We start from the raw sequence: 15600 nt of genomic DNA on the forward strand, positions 1-15600 counted from the left end.
GGCAGGAGCAGCAGAAGAACCGGCCTCCCCGGTCGTGCTCTGAAGAAGAGCGTCGAGCTCCACTTCCCACGATGGCTGCACATGAAATGAGAACTTTGTGAAGGAAAGTAAGACGTTGTGACATAGTGCATAAAGAAAAAAATGGATTGTTTTAGACCTGCCGAGATGAGACTTCGGCCATGCCCTCTGGGTCATTGCTCGAACCCAGGGAACTTAATGGCCAAGCCCAGTGCCTTAGACCGCTACACAATTCACGCGGCCGATGAAGGTCATCTACATTTGATGGCCACGACGGCGGCCAGGAAATATAGAAAACGCCCCTTGGCGCATAAAATTGCCGGTGAAATGAATGTTCGGGCACCTGACATTTAATAGTTTTTTTTTTAAAAAAACATGTGTCACGAAAAAATCAATACAAAAGAAACGAGACTTACAAAGGCCGAAGAGACTTCCTGTGGAGGAATGGGAGGGTCTTCATCCTACGGATGGATCGGCGTTTCGGTCGTGGCCTCAGGATCGGCCATAGGCCTCTTGCCACGATCCGCCGCATGAGAACGCGGTCGAGCGGTCGCCTCGACAACCGGAGGAGGATGGACGGGAAGAGAGTTGACTGGTCGACGACGGCATTGCAGCGGGACTTCGTCACTCTCGCTCTCGACATTCTGAACAAAAAGAGAACATTTAGCATTACGACCAGAAACCTAAAGAAACAAGTGGAAGCAGAATTATACCTCCAAAACGACCGTTGGAGTCGAGGGTGCTTCGGCAGGGACAGCCGACGCCACGACCGGCTCTGAAGTTGGAGCGGGTGCGACGATTGGATCGGCCAGGGAGACGGCTGGAGGAATCGGGGTTGGAGATGCCGGGGCAGCCGGCATAGATGGAGAGCCGGCAGGAGCTGGCGTCCTAGTAGTATCATTGGGGACGACATGAATTTCCCGGTCGCCCTTCTTCGCCAATTTCTTGACGCGTTTAGAAGGGCGAAAGACCTTCTCTGCCGGCTCGGCCCCTCGGTGGGGGCGTTTGGCAGGGACCGGCCGCTCGGTGACAAGGGTCCTCTTCGTGGGCACCTTCTTTGCCCTTGCCACCGCGACGACCACTTCGACCGTCCTCGACCCACGGCCCCTTGAAGAGCAAAAGTAATTACTAACACAAATGATAAAAACAAAAAAAAGGAATTCAAGAAAAACGGAAAGACTACCTTGGGCCGACTCCTTAGGTTAAGTCGAGGACGTTGACCTGGGACGGTCGCCGAAGATCTTCCTCACCAGATCTTCGGCCGGGGTGCCGAAGAAGTCGCCGGTGTACTCCTCCCACCAGTCCCCGAAGGTGTTGGTTCCCAGCGATTCAGGAACTGTCGGCCGAAGCCGAAACTTCCTGCACTTCTCTTGGAACTCCTGGTCCGACGTCTTGCATTCCCTTTCAGAGGAACCCGTAAGACGCCCCCGACTCAGGAGAGATCGAGAAGCAAGCAGGGGGACGGGGCAGCCTTGAAGGTAGCCGAGCTGCCGGGCGACGAAATGGGGGTGGTAGACCTCCCAGCTGGCTCGGCGGGCATCGCAACCAAGAGGAAAGTCGCGAGCCAGAACGAACGACCCCTAGCACCGACGGATGCCCGCATCCTCGGACTCGGCCCATGCTGCCGTAAGGAGCCTGAGCGAGGAAGGGTACTCCTAGCGCCGGCATACCAGGAACTCGTCATCCGAGAGGACGTCGAGGCTGAGGAAGTGTTTGAAGACCTCGTCGGTTCGGTGAGGTGACGCCGGTCGAGAGGCCAGTTGAAGGCCGAGGGCGGCCGTTCGCTTTAAGGCAGGAACCTCCGGTCGAAGGGTGGAGAAGTAAACCTGCAACCAGAGTTGGAACACCCAGAGGGGTCCGTTCTGGTGCGGGTCAATCTTGCCAATGGTCGCCTCGGCCAAGCAACGGTAGAGGTTGGCGAGTATGGCTGGACTGAGCGCCAGCGAACGACCATTAGCCAGTGCCTGGGCCACCGGCATATTCTCCACCAGGCATTTGTTCGACCTGGTACAACAGATGAATTTGTTGTACCAGTAGAAGAGGAAGGCCTCGTGCTCTCCCTTCCTAAGGCCTTCCTCGCCTCGGCCAGCGAAATGAAGGATGAGGGTGTTGTAGTTGAAGAAGTTCTTGTGGAGCTTCTGAACTTCTTCCCTTGAGGGCTCCCGATCGCCCCGGCTTAGCGTTTCGACGGCCCTTTCGTCGAATAGTGCCTTCAGGTCGAGAGGAGAAGGGTATCCGGAAAGGGCGGCGTCAATAAGAAGGCCGGTCGGGGAAGTCCCAAGGATGGCCGAGACGTCGAGGACTGTGGGGCCGAGAGGGCCGAAGGACAGGATCATGGTGTTGGTGGCCGAACACCATAAGCTCAGGGCCACCATAAGCAATTCCTTATCCATGGCAATCTCCATGGTCGATAGAATGATGGCATCATAGATGCCGAGAGCCTTCCATTCCTCGCCAAAGAATGCGCTCATTCGATCAACCCAGGCAGCCCAGGCCGTGGTGGTCGAGGGCCAGGCTCCCTGAGGCCGCGCCAGACTCCACTTTGACCAATCAAACCCCTTCAGTTGAATTGCTAGTTAGCTAGGGATCGTAATTTCATAGGATCGCTAGCGTACTAGCAACTCCCTTCAAGGAAAATAGGAAGAAAAGTACCGATCGTAACATTTTTACCCCTCCTTTTTTTCTTTTTCTTTTTCCATTGAATTTCTTTTCCATTGAAATTTTTTTCCTAAAACTATTTTTCATTGATATTTAAAGTTGAAAATATGAGAATATCTTTAAATTTAAGTTTTAAATCATTAATTTCAATTGTTTAAATATTAATTATAAAATATTTAGAATGGGAAAATATATTTTGAGGAACATGAATATGATAGTTTGTAGTTATGGTCAGAGAAATAAAAAAAATAAAAAAATTGAAAAGAGGGGGATCAGTATGAAATTAGCGACTTATTTCAGCTAAATTGCTAGTTAGCTAGCGATCGTAATTCCATATGATTGCTAGCTTACTAGCAACTCCCTTCAAGGACAATAGGAAGAAAAGTACCGATCGTAACATTTTTACCCCTCCTTTTTTTCTTTTTCTTTTTCCATTGAATTTTTTTTCCTAAAACTATTTTTTATTGATTTTTAAAGTTGAAAATATGAGAATATCTTTAAATTTAGGTTTTAAATCATTCATTTCAATTGTTTAAATATTTATTATAATAGATTTAGCATGGGAAAATATATTTTGAAGAACATGAATATGATAGTTTGTACATATGGTAAGAGAAATAAAAAAAATAAAAAAATTGAAAAGAGGGGATCGGTATGAAATTAGCGACCTTTTTTCAGTTGAATTGCTAGTTAGCTAGCAATCGTAAATCCAGAGGATCGCTAGCGTACTAGCAACACCCTTCAAGGACAATAGGAAGAAAAGTACCGATCGTAACATTTTTACCCCTCCTTTTTTTCTTTTTCTTTTTCCATTGAATTTCTTTTCCATTGAAATTTATTTCCAAAAACTATTTTTCATTGATATTTAAAGTTGAAAATATGAGAATATCTTTAAATTTAAGTTTAAAATCATTAATTTCAATTGTTTAAATATTAATTATAATAGATTTAGAATGGGAAAATATATTTTGAAGAACATGAATATGATAGTTTGTAATTATGGTAAGAGAAATAAAAAAAATAAAAAAATTGAAAAGAGGGGGATCGGTATGAAATTAGCGACTTTATTTCAGTTGAATTGCTAGTTAGCTAGGGATCGTAATTTCAGAGGATCGCTAGCGTACTAGCAACTCCCTTCAAGAAAAATAGGAAGAAAAGTACCGATCGTAACATTTTTACTCCTCCTTTTTTTCTTTTTCTTTTTCCACTGAATTTCTTTTCCATTGAAATTTTTTTCCTAAAACTATTTTTTATTGATATTTAAAGTTGAAAATATGAGAATATCTTTAAATTTAAGTTTAAAATCATTAATTTCAATGGTTTAACTATTAATTATAATAGATTTAGCATGGGAAAATATATTTTGAAGAACATGAATATGATAGTTTGTAGTTATGGTAAGAGAAATAAAAAAAATAAAAAAATTGAAAAAAGGGGGATCGGTATGAAATTAGGGACTTTATTTCAGCAGAATTGATAGTTAGATAGCGATCGTAATTCCACAGGATCGCTAGCGTACTAGCAACTCCCTTCAAGGACAATAGGAAGAAAAGTACCGATCCTAACATTTTTACCCCTCCTTTTTTTCTTTTTCTTTTTCCATTGAATTTCTTTTCCTAAAACTATTTTTTATTGATTTTTCAAGTTGAAAATATGAGAATATCTTTAAATTTAGGTTTTAAATCATTAATTTCAATTGTTTAAATATTAATTATAATAGATTTAGCAAGGGAAATATATTTTGAAGAACATGAATATGATAGTTTGTAGTTATGGTAAGAGAAATAAAAAAATTAAAAAAATTGAAAAGAGGGGGATCGGTATGAAATTAGCGACTTTATTTCAGATGAATTGCTAGTTAGATAGCAATCGTAGTTCCACAGGATCGCTAGCGTACTAGCAACTCCCTTCAAGGACAATAAGAAGAAAAGTACCGATCGTAACATTTTTACCCCTCCTTTTTTTCTTTTTCTTTTTCCATTGAATTTCTTTTCCATTGAAATTTTTTTCCTAAAACTATTTTTTATTGATATTTAAAGTTGAAAATATGAGAATATCTTTAAATTTAAGTTTAAAATCATTAATTTCAATTGTTTAAATATTAATTATAATAGATTTAGCGTGGGAAAATATATTTTGAAAAACATGAATATGATAGTTTGTAGTTATGGTAAGAGAAATAAAAAAAATAAAAAAATTGAAAAGTGGAGGATCGGTATGAAATTAGCGACTTGATTTTTTTTGAATTGCTAGTTACATAGCGATCGTGATAGCACAGGATCGCTACCATACTAGCAACTCCCTTGACGGACAATAAGAAGAAAAGTACCGATCGTAACATTTTTACCCCTCCTTTTTTTCTTTTTCTTTTTCCATTGAATTTCTTTTCAATTCAATTTTTTTCCTAAAACTATTTTTTATTGATTTTTAAAGGTGAAAATATGAGAATATCTTAAAATTTAGGTTTTAAATCATTAATTTCAATTGTTTAAATATTAATTATAATAGATTTAGCGTGGGAAAATATATTTTGAAGAACATGAATATGATAGTTTGTAGTTATGGTAAGAGAAATAAAAAAAAAAAAAAATTGAAAGGTAGAGGATCGGTAAGAAATTAGCGACTTGATTTTTGTTGAATTGCTAGTTAGATAGCGATCGTGATTACACAGGATCGCACGCGTACTAGCAACTCCCTTGAAGGACAATAGGAAGAAAAGTACCGATCGTAACATTTTTACCCCTTCTTTTTTTCTTTTTATTTTACCATTGAATTTCTTTTCCATTGAATTTTTTTTCCTAAAACTATTTTTTATTGATTTTGAAAGTTGAAAATATGAGAATATCTTTAAATTTAGGTTTTAAATCATTAATTTCAATTGTTTAAATATTAATTATAATAGATTTAGCATGGGAAAATATATTTTGAAGAACATGAATATGATAGTTTGTAGTTATGGTAAGAGAAATAAAAAAAATAAAAAAATTGAAAAGAGGGGGATCGGTATGAAATTAGGGACTTTATTTCAGTTGAATTGCTAGTTAGATAGCGATCGTTATTCCAGAGGATCGCTAGCGTACTAGCAACTCCCTTCAAGGACCATAGGAAGAAAAGTACCGATCGTAACATTTTTACCCCTCCTTTTTTTCTTTTTCTTTTTCCATTGAATTTCTTTTCCATTGAATTTTTTTTCCTAAAACTATTTTTTATTGATTTTTAAAGGTGAAAATATGAGAATATCTTTAAATTTAGGTTTTAAATCATTAATTTCAATTGTTTAAATATTAATTATAATAGATTTAGCGTGGGAAAATATATTTTGAAGAACATGAATATGATAGTTTGTAGTTATGGTAAGAGAAATAAAAAAAATAAACAAATTGAAAGGTGGAGGATCGGTAAGAAATTAGCGACTTGATTTTTGTTGAATTGCTAGTTAGATAGCGATCGTGATTACACAGGATCGCACGCGTACTAGCAACTCCCTTGAAGGACAATAGGAAGAAAAGTACCGATCGTAACATTTTTACCCCTCCTTTTTTTCTTTTTCTTTTTCCATTGAATTTCTTTTCAATTCAATTTTTTTTCCTAAAACTATTTTTTATTGATTTTTAAAGGTGAAAATATGAGAATATCTTTAAATTTAGGTTTTAAATCATTAATTTCAATTGTTTAAATATTAATTATAATAGATTTAGCGTGGGAAAATATATTTTGAAGAACATAAATATGATAGTTTGTAGTTATGGTAAGAGAAATAAAAAAGATAAAAAAATTGAGAGGTGGAGGATCGGTAAGAAATTAGCGACTTGATTTTTGTTGAATTGCTAGTTAGATAGCGATCGTGATTACACAGGATCGCAAGCGTACTAGCAACTCCCTTGAAGGACAATAGGAAGAAAAGTACCGATCGTAACATTTTTACCCCTTCTTTTTTTCTTTTTATTTTACCATTGAATTTCTTTTCCATTGAATTTTTTTTCCTAAAACTATTTTTTATTGATTTTGAAAGTTGAAAATATGAGAATATCTTTAAATTTAGGTTTTAAATCATTAATTTCAATTGTTTAAAATATTAATTATAATAGATTTAGCATGGGAAAATATATTTTGAAGAACATGAATATGATAGTTTGTAGTTATGGTAAGAGAAATAAAAAAAATAAAAAAATTGAAAAGAGGGGGATCGGTATGAAATTAGGGACTTTATTTCAGTTGAATTGCTAGTTAGATAGCGATCGTTATTCCAGAGGATCGCTAGCGTACTAGCAAATCCCTTCAAGGACCATAGGAAGAAAAGTACCGATCGTAACATTTTTACCCCTCATTTTTTTCTTTTTCTTTTTCCATTGAATTTCTTTTCCATTGAATTTTTTTTCCTAAAACTATTTTTTATTGATTTTTCAAGTTGAAAATATGAGAATATCTTTAAATTTAGGTTTTAAATCATTAATTTCAATTGTTTAAATATTAATTATAATAGATTTAGCATGGGAAAATATATTTTGAAGAACATGAATATGATAGTTTGTAGTTATAGTAAGAGAAATAAAAAAAATAAAACAATTGAAAAGAGGGGGATCGGTATGAAATTAGGGACTTTATTTCAGTTGAATTGCTAGTTAGATAGCGATCGTTATTCCAGAGGATCGCTAGCGTACTAGCAACTCCCTTCAAGGACCATAGGAAGAAAAGTACCGATCGTAACATTTTTACCCCTCCTTTTTTTCTTCTTCTTTTTCCATTGAATTTCTTTTCCATTGAATTTTTTTTCCTAAAACTATTTTTTATTGATTTTTGAAGTTGAAAATATGAGAATATCTTTAAATTTAGGTTTTAAATCATTAATTTCAATTGTTTAAATATGAATTATAATAGATTTAGCATGGGAAAATATATTTTGAAGAACATGAATATGATAGTTTGTAGTTATAGTAAGAGAAATAAAAAAAATAAAAAAATTGAAAAGAGGGGGATCGGTATGAAATTAGGGACTTTATTTCAGTTGAATTACTAGTTAGATAGCGATCGTTATTCCAAAGGATCGCTAGCGGACTAGCAGCTCCCTTCAAGGACCATAGGAAGAAAAGTACCGATCGTAACATTTTTACCCTTCTTTTTTTCTTTTTCTTTTCCATTAAATTTTTTTTCCTAAAACTATTTTTTATTGATTTTTAAAGTTGAAAATATGAGAAAATCTTTAAATTTAGGTTTTAAATCATTAATTTCAATTGTTTAAATATTAATTATAATAGATTTAGCATGGGAAAATATATTTTGAAGAACATGAATATGATAGTTTGTAGTTATGGTAAGAGAAATAAAAAAAATAAAAAAATTGAAAAGAGGGGATCGGTATGAAATTAGGGACTTTATTTCAGTTGAATTGCTAGTTAGATAGCGATCGTTATTCCAGAGGATCGCTAGCGTACTAGCAACTCCCTTCAAGGACCATAGGAACAAAAGTACCGATCGTAACATTTTTACCCCTCCTTTTTTTCTTTTTCTTTTTCCATTGAATTTTTTTTCCTAAAACTATTTTTTATTGATTTTTCAAGTTGAAAATATGAGAATATCTTTAAATTTAGGTTTTAAATCATTAATTTCAATTGTTTAAATATGAATTATAATAGATTTAGCATGGGAAAATATATTTTGAAGAACATGAATATGATAGTTTGTAGTTATAGTAAGAGAAATAAAAAAAATAAAAAAATTGAAAAGAGGGGGATCGGTATGAAATTAGGGACTTTATTTCAGTTGAATTACTAGTTAGATAGCGATCGTTATTCCAAAGGATCGCTAGCGGACTAGCAGCTCCCTTCAAGGACCATAGGAAGAAAAGTACCGATCGTAACATTTTTACCCCTTTTTTTTTCTTTTTCTTTTCCATTGAATTTTTTTTCCTAAAACTATTTTTTATTGATTTTTAAAGTTGAAAATATGAGAAAATCTTTAAATTTAGGTTTTAAATCATTAATTTCAATTGTTTAAATATTAATTATAATAGATTTAGCATGGGAAAATATATTTTGAAGAACATGAATATGATAGTTTGTAGTTATGGTAAGAGAAATAAAAAAAATAAAAAAATTGAAAAGAGGGGGATCGGTATGAAATTAGGGACTTTATTTCAGTTGAATTGCTAGTTAGATAGTGATAGGAGCATATTCATGCGACTTAAATGGCTTGTTCTCGTGCATTTACGTTATGTTTCTCTCGTTATTTTAGTCATTTATGCTTCTTTTGTGTGTTTTCAGGTTCTAAGGGCCTAGGGAGCAAGAAAGTGCATTTTGAGGCCATTTGGAGCATTTTTGGGCATGGATTGGATAGCTTATCCATGGAGCCAAGAGGATGGACGAATTTGAAGGCCTTGTATGCACTTGAAGACACAAAACAATGGCCCTAGCCCAATCACATAACACATTATGCCATACAAACCAACCTATTTTAGGCCCATTCTATGTACTTAAACCCTAGCCCTTTAAACTAGTTCATTTATCACTTATCAAACCATTCACTTATCACTCACCACATATCATTCACTTATCACTTAACATATCATTCACTCACATTTCCACCATTCATTCTTTATTCCTTTCCAAACATCTCACATGCATTTCCACCTTCCTACTTCATCATTTCACCACATTATCCCTCTTTAACTCACATGCATTCATCATAATTCACAACACAAAACAACTTCATTGCCGTGGGTTCCCATTTCCTATATGCCATTTTCAGATTTCCACCCACTAACCTAGTCATCAACACATGCACTTCCACCTTTCATCCACAATGATTCATGATTCATTCACTTTGCATCCTTTAATTCAAACACATACTTTCCCATTGTATAATACATCCACATGCATCTTTAACCAACAAACATTACAACCACATGCACAACCTCTCATTGCCGTGGCTTTCACATGCAAAAGCCATGCATTCACATGAATTTTCAGCAAGGAAACATCATTGCCGTGGCTTTCACATGCAAAAGCCATGCATTCACATGCATTTTTCAGCAAGAAAGCATTCTTGCCGTGGCTTTCACATGCAATTCCATTTTCACATGCTTCCCTTGTTGTTTTTCATCATTAACCATCCACATGCATGCTTAAACAAATACTAATTCACACCTCCATTCCTCCTATAAAAACCCTTGCATTCTCATTCATAAATACACCTCAATTCATTCTCATTCACTCCCCATTACATATCTCTCCATTTCTCACACCACAACACAAACACACACCATCTTTACATCCTGAAATTCCAAGCCTTGCCGTGGGTTTCTTTCCATTTTCTATCTTTCCTCATCCATTTCCATAATTCCCCAATCCATTCAACACACCAACAACATCCCTTAGACCTTGTGCCATAATAACGAAGAAGAAGAGTGTCTAAACGTTCATACAATTCAAGTTTGAGTTGTTGGAATGTTTAGGTGTTTCTTTGATTTCAAAGTTTAAATTCAATTTTCTTTGTTTTGTAATGGAAGAGAAGAGTGCCTAAACGTTCATACAATTCAAGTTTGAGTTGTTGGAATGTTTAGTTGTCTCTTTGATTTCAAGGTTATGAGGAACTAAACCCCCTTTAGCTAGGGGGTGATTCGAAACTATGTTTATATTTGCAATATGAATTGATTACTTTTGGTTGGAATTTCATAAGTTGTGGATTCAATTCGTTTAACTGTTTGATTGATAACGTATTTATGTATGTTCATTGAGATTGCAAGCTTAATTTTCATGCATGAATATGACGCTTATAAAGAATCGCGTTAAACGAATTCTTGGCATAAGTTTCATGCGTATTCCATAGTAACGAATGCCTCGTCAATGTTTATGATTTCCGTTGGACTTAATGATCTTTGTTGAATGTCTCTATCATGCGTATTCCATAGTTAGGGACTTTGATTAAAGAATAATTTGGTTGTAATGCGTATTCCATTCAATCCAATGAATCTAGGGAAATCTGAAAGTTAATTTAAGCGAACCTAATTAACTTGGAGCATTGAGTTTCATAATTTATCGAAAGACCAACCGAAAATCAATCTTGTATTACAAGTGTAACATGTGTGGAGAAGAACCCCTTGGCTATTCCATCATCCATATTTTCATCACATTCATATTTACGTTTATTCGTTTTACAATTTGCTTAGTTTATTAACTTGTTTTGTTATTTCAATTTTCGTCAAATCAAACTTCCCCCCCCCTTATTTTGTTAAGTCTTAATCATTTGATTTGTCTTATTTTATGTTTTTAAAGTATTTGGAATCTTTTGAACTTGTTTTGAGTCTTTTAAGTTTGTCTTAGTGTTTTAAAAGTTAGTTTTATTTATTTAAGTCAAGTGTTTAGCATCCCTAGTTAATCCCCGGTTAGAACGATCCCTACTTACATCATTACTACATTTGTCACAAATAGGGTTTAATTTGTATGCGTATAATGCTCGTATCAAATTTTGTGGTAACTTAGTATGTTGATGCAAATTCGTTGAATTTTATCACCCATAACTTCAAGTGTTGTTCCTTGTTGTTTTAAATATTTTTAAGTTAATTTGTATGCGTATAATGCTCGTATCAGATAGCGATCGTTATTCCAGAGGATCGCTAGCATACTAGCAACTCCCTTCAAGGACCATAGGAACAAAAGTACCGATCGTAACATTTTTACCCCTCCTTTTTTTCTTTTTCTTTTTCCATTGAATTTCTTTTCCATTGAATTTTTTTTCCTAAAACTATTTTTTATTGATTTTTCAAATTGAAAATATGAGAATATCTTTAAATTTAGGTTTTAAATCATTAATTTCAATTGTTTAAATATCAATTATAATAGATTTAGCATGGGAAAATATATTTTGAAGAACATGAATATGATAGTTTGTAGTTATGGTAAGAGAAATAAAAAAAATAAAAAAAATTGAAAAGAGGGGGATCGGTATGAAATTAGGGACTTTATTTCAGTTGAATTGCTAGTTAGATAGCGATCGTTATTCAAAAGGATCGCTAGCGGAGTAGCAGCTCCCTTCAAGGACCATAGGAAGAAAAGTACCGATCGTAACATTTTTACCCCTTCTTTTTTTCTTTTTCTTTTTCCAATGAATTTCTTTTCCATTGAATTTTTTTTCCTAAAACTATTTTTTATTGATTTTTAAAGTTGAAAATATGAGAATATCTTTAAATTTAGGTTTTAAATCATTAATTTCAATTGTTTAAATATTAATTATAATAGATTTAGCATGGGAAAATATATTTTGAAGAACATGAATATGATAGTTTGTAGTTATGGTAAGAGAAATAAAAAAAATAAAAAAATTGAAAAGTGGAGGATCGGTATGAAATTAGCGACTTTATTTTAGTTCAATTGCTAGTTAGATAGTGATCGTTATTTCACAAAATCTCTACCTTGTTAGCAACTCCCTTCAAGGACCATAGGAAGAAAAGTACCGATCGTAACATTTTTACCCCTCCTTTTTTTCTTTTTCTTTCTCCATTGAATTTCTTTTCCATTGAATTTTTTTTCCTAAAACTATTTTTTAATGATTTTTCAAGTTGAAAATATGAGAATATCTTTAAATTTAGGTTTTAAATCATTAATTTCAATTGTTTAAATATGAATTATAATAGATTTAGCATGGGAAAATATATTTTGAAGAACATGAATATGATAGTTTGTAGTTATTGTAAGAGAAATAAAAAAAATAAGAAAATTGAAAAGAGGGGGATCGGTATGAAATTAGAGACTTTATTTCAGTTGAATTGCTAGTTAGATAGCGATCGTTATTCCAGAGGATCGCTAGCGTACTAGCAACTCCCTTCAAAGACCATAGGAAGACAAGTACCGATCGTAACATTTTTACCCCTCCCTTTTTTCTTTTTCTTTTTCCATTGAATTTTTTTTCCTAAAACTATTTTTTATTGATTTTTCAAGTTGAAAATATGAGAATATCTATAAATTTACGTTTTAAATCATTAATTTCAATTGTTTGAATATGAATTATAATAGATTTAGCATGGGAAAATATATTTTGAAGAACATGAATATGATAGATTGTAGTTATGGTAAGAGAAATAAAAAAAATAAAAAAATTGATAAGAGGGGGATCGGTATGAAATTAGGGACTTTATTCCAGTTGAATTGCTAGTTAGATAGCGATCGTTATTCCAAAGGATCGCTAGCAGACTAGCTGCTCCCTTCAAGGACCATAGGAAGAAAAGTACCGATCGTAACATTTTTACCCCTCCCTTTTTTCTTTTTCTTTTTCCATTGAATTTCTTTTCCTAAAACTATTTTTTATTGATCTTTAAAGTTGAAAATATGAGAATATCTTTAAATTTAGGTTTTAAATCATTAATTTCAATTGTTTAAATATTAATTATAATAGATTTAGCATGGGAAAATATATTTTGAAGAACATGAATATGATAGTTTGTAGTTATGGTAAGAGAAATAAAAAAAATAAAAAAATTGAAAAGAGGGGATCGGTATGAAATTAGGGACTTTATTTCAGTTGAATTGCTAGTTAGATAGCGATCGTTATTCCAGAGGATCGCTAGCGTACTAGCAACTCCCTTCAAGGACAATAGGAAGAAAAGTACCGATCGTAACATTTTTACCCCTCCTTTTTTTCTTTTTCTTTTTCCATTGAATTTCTTTTCAATTGAATTTTTTTTCCTAAAACTATTTTTTATTGATTTTTAAAGGTGAAAATATGAGAATATCTTTAAATTTAGGTTTTAAATCATTAATTTCAATTGTTTAAATATTAATTATAATAGATTTAGCGCGGGAAAATATTTTTTGAAGAACATGAATATGATAGTTTGTAGTTATGGTAAGAAAAATAAAAAAAATAAAAAAATTGAAAAGTGGAGGATCGGTAAGAAATTAGCGACTTTATTTTTATTGAATTGCTAGTTCGATAGCGATCGTTATTCCAGACGATCGCTAGCGTACTAGCAACTCCCTTCAAGGACCATAGGAAGAAAAGTACCGATCGTAACATTTTTAACCCTCCTTTTTTTCTTTTCCTTTTTCCATTGAATTTCTTTTCCATTGAATTTTTTTTCCTAAAACTATTTTTTATTGATTTTTCAAGTTGAAAATATGAGAATATCTTTAAATTTAGGTTTTAAATCATTAATTTCAATTGTTTAAATATGAATTATAATAGATTTTGCATGGGAAAATATATTTTGAAGAACATGAATATGATAGTTTGTAGTTATGGTAAGAGAAATAAAAAAAATAAAAAAAATAAAAAAATTGAAAAGAGGGGGATCGGTATGAAATTAGGGACTTTATTTCAGTTGAATTGCTAGTTAGATAGCGATCGTTATTCCAGAGGATCGCTAGCGTACTAGCAACTCCCTTCAAGGACCATAGGAAGAAAAATACCGATCGTAACATTTTTACCCCTCCTTTTTTTCTTTTTCTTTTTCCATTGAATTTCTTTTCCATTGAAATTTTTTTCCTAAAACTATTTTTTATTGATTTTTAAAGGTGAAAATATGAGAATATCTTTAAATTTAGGTTTTAAATCATTAATTTCAATTGTTTAAATATTAATTATAATAGATTTAGCATGGGAAAATATATTTTGAAGAACATGAATATGATATTTTGTAGTTATGGTAAGAGAAATAAAAAAAATAAAAAAATTGAAAAGAGGGGGATCGGTATGAAATTAGGGACTTTATTTCAGTTGAATTGCTAGTTAGCTAGCGATCGTAATTTCATAGGATCGCTAGCGTACTAGCAACTCCCTTCAAGGACAATAGGAAGAAAAGTACCGATCGTAACATTTTTACCCCTCCTTTTTTTCTTTTTCTTTTTCCGTTGAATTTCTTTTCCATTGAATTTTTTTTCCTAAAACTATTTTTTATTGATTTTTAAAGTTGATAATATGAGAATATCTTTAAATTTATGTTTTAAATCATTAATTTCAATTGTTTAAATATTAATTATAATAGATTTAGCATGGGAAAATATATTTTGAAGAACATGAATATGATAGTTTGTAGTTATGGTAAGAGAAATAAAAAAAATAAAAAAATTGAAAAGAGGGGGATCGGTATGAAATTAGGGACTTTATTTCAGCTGAATTGCTAGTTACATAGCGATCGTTATTCCAAAGGATCGCTAGCAGACTAGCTGCTCCCTTCAAGGACCATAGGAAGAAAAGTACCGATCGTAACATTTTTACCCCTCCCTTTTTTCTTTTTCTTTTTCCATTGAATTTCTTTTCCTAAAACTATTTTTTATTGATCTTTAAAGTTGAAAATATGAGAATATCTTTAAATTTAGGTTTTAAATCATTAATTTCAATTGTTTAAATATTAATTATAATAGATTTAGCATGGGAAAATATATTTTGAAGAACATGAATATGATAGTTTGTAGTTATGGTAAGAGAAATAAAAAAAATAAAAAAATTGAAAAGAGGGGATCGGTATGAAATTAGGGACTTTATTTCAGTTGAATTGCTAGTTTGACAGCGATCATTATTCCAGAGGATCGCTAGCGTACTTGCAACTCCCTTCAAGGACAATAGGAAGAAAAGTACCGATCGTAACATTTTTACCCTTCCTTTTTTTCTTTTTCTTTTTCCATTGAATTTCTTTTCAATTGAATTTTTTTTCCTAAAACTATTTTTTATTGATTTTTAAAGGTGAAAATATGAGAATATCTTTAAATTTAGGTTTTAAATCATTAATTTCAATTGTTTAAATATTAATTATAATAGATTTAGCGCGGGAAAATATATTTTGAAGAACATGAATATGATAGTTTGTAGTTATGGTAAGAAAAATAAAAAAAATAAAAAAATTGAAAAGTGGAGGATCGGTAAGAAATTAGCAACTTTATTTTTATTGAATTGCTAGTTCGATAGCGATCGTTATTCCAGAGGATCGCTAGCGTA

At 33.1% G+C, this 15600-nt stretch overlaps 1 protein-coding gene across 1 annotated transcript; it reads right to left on the bottom strand.

Annotated features, from left to right (window-relative positions):
* Positions 1-479: 479 nt before the first annotated feature.
* LOC137734532 (uncharacterized) lies at positions 480-2489 on the bottom strand. The gene is made up of 4 exons (XM_068473778.1): positions 1689-2489; positions 1240-1598; positions 732-1125; positions 480-662 (listed from the first exon to the last, which is right to left on the bottom strand). The coding sequence occupies exons 1-4, from the start codon at positions 2487-2489 to the stop codon at positions 480-482; spliced, it is 1737 nt and encodes a 578-aa protein (XP_068329879.1).
* Between the last annotated feature and the right edge of the window lie 13111 nt (positions 2490-15600).

This window comes from Pyrus communis, chromosome 5, assembly GCF_963583255.1.
Source record: "Pyrus communis chromosome 5, drPyrComm1.1, whole genome shotgun sequence".
NCBI lineage: Eukaryota > Viridiplantae > Streptophyta > Magnoliopsida > Rosales > Rosaceae > Pyrus > Pyrus communis.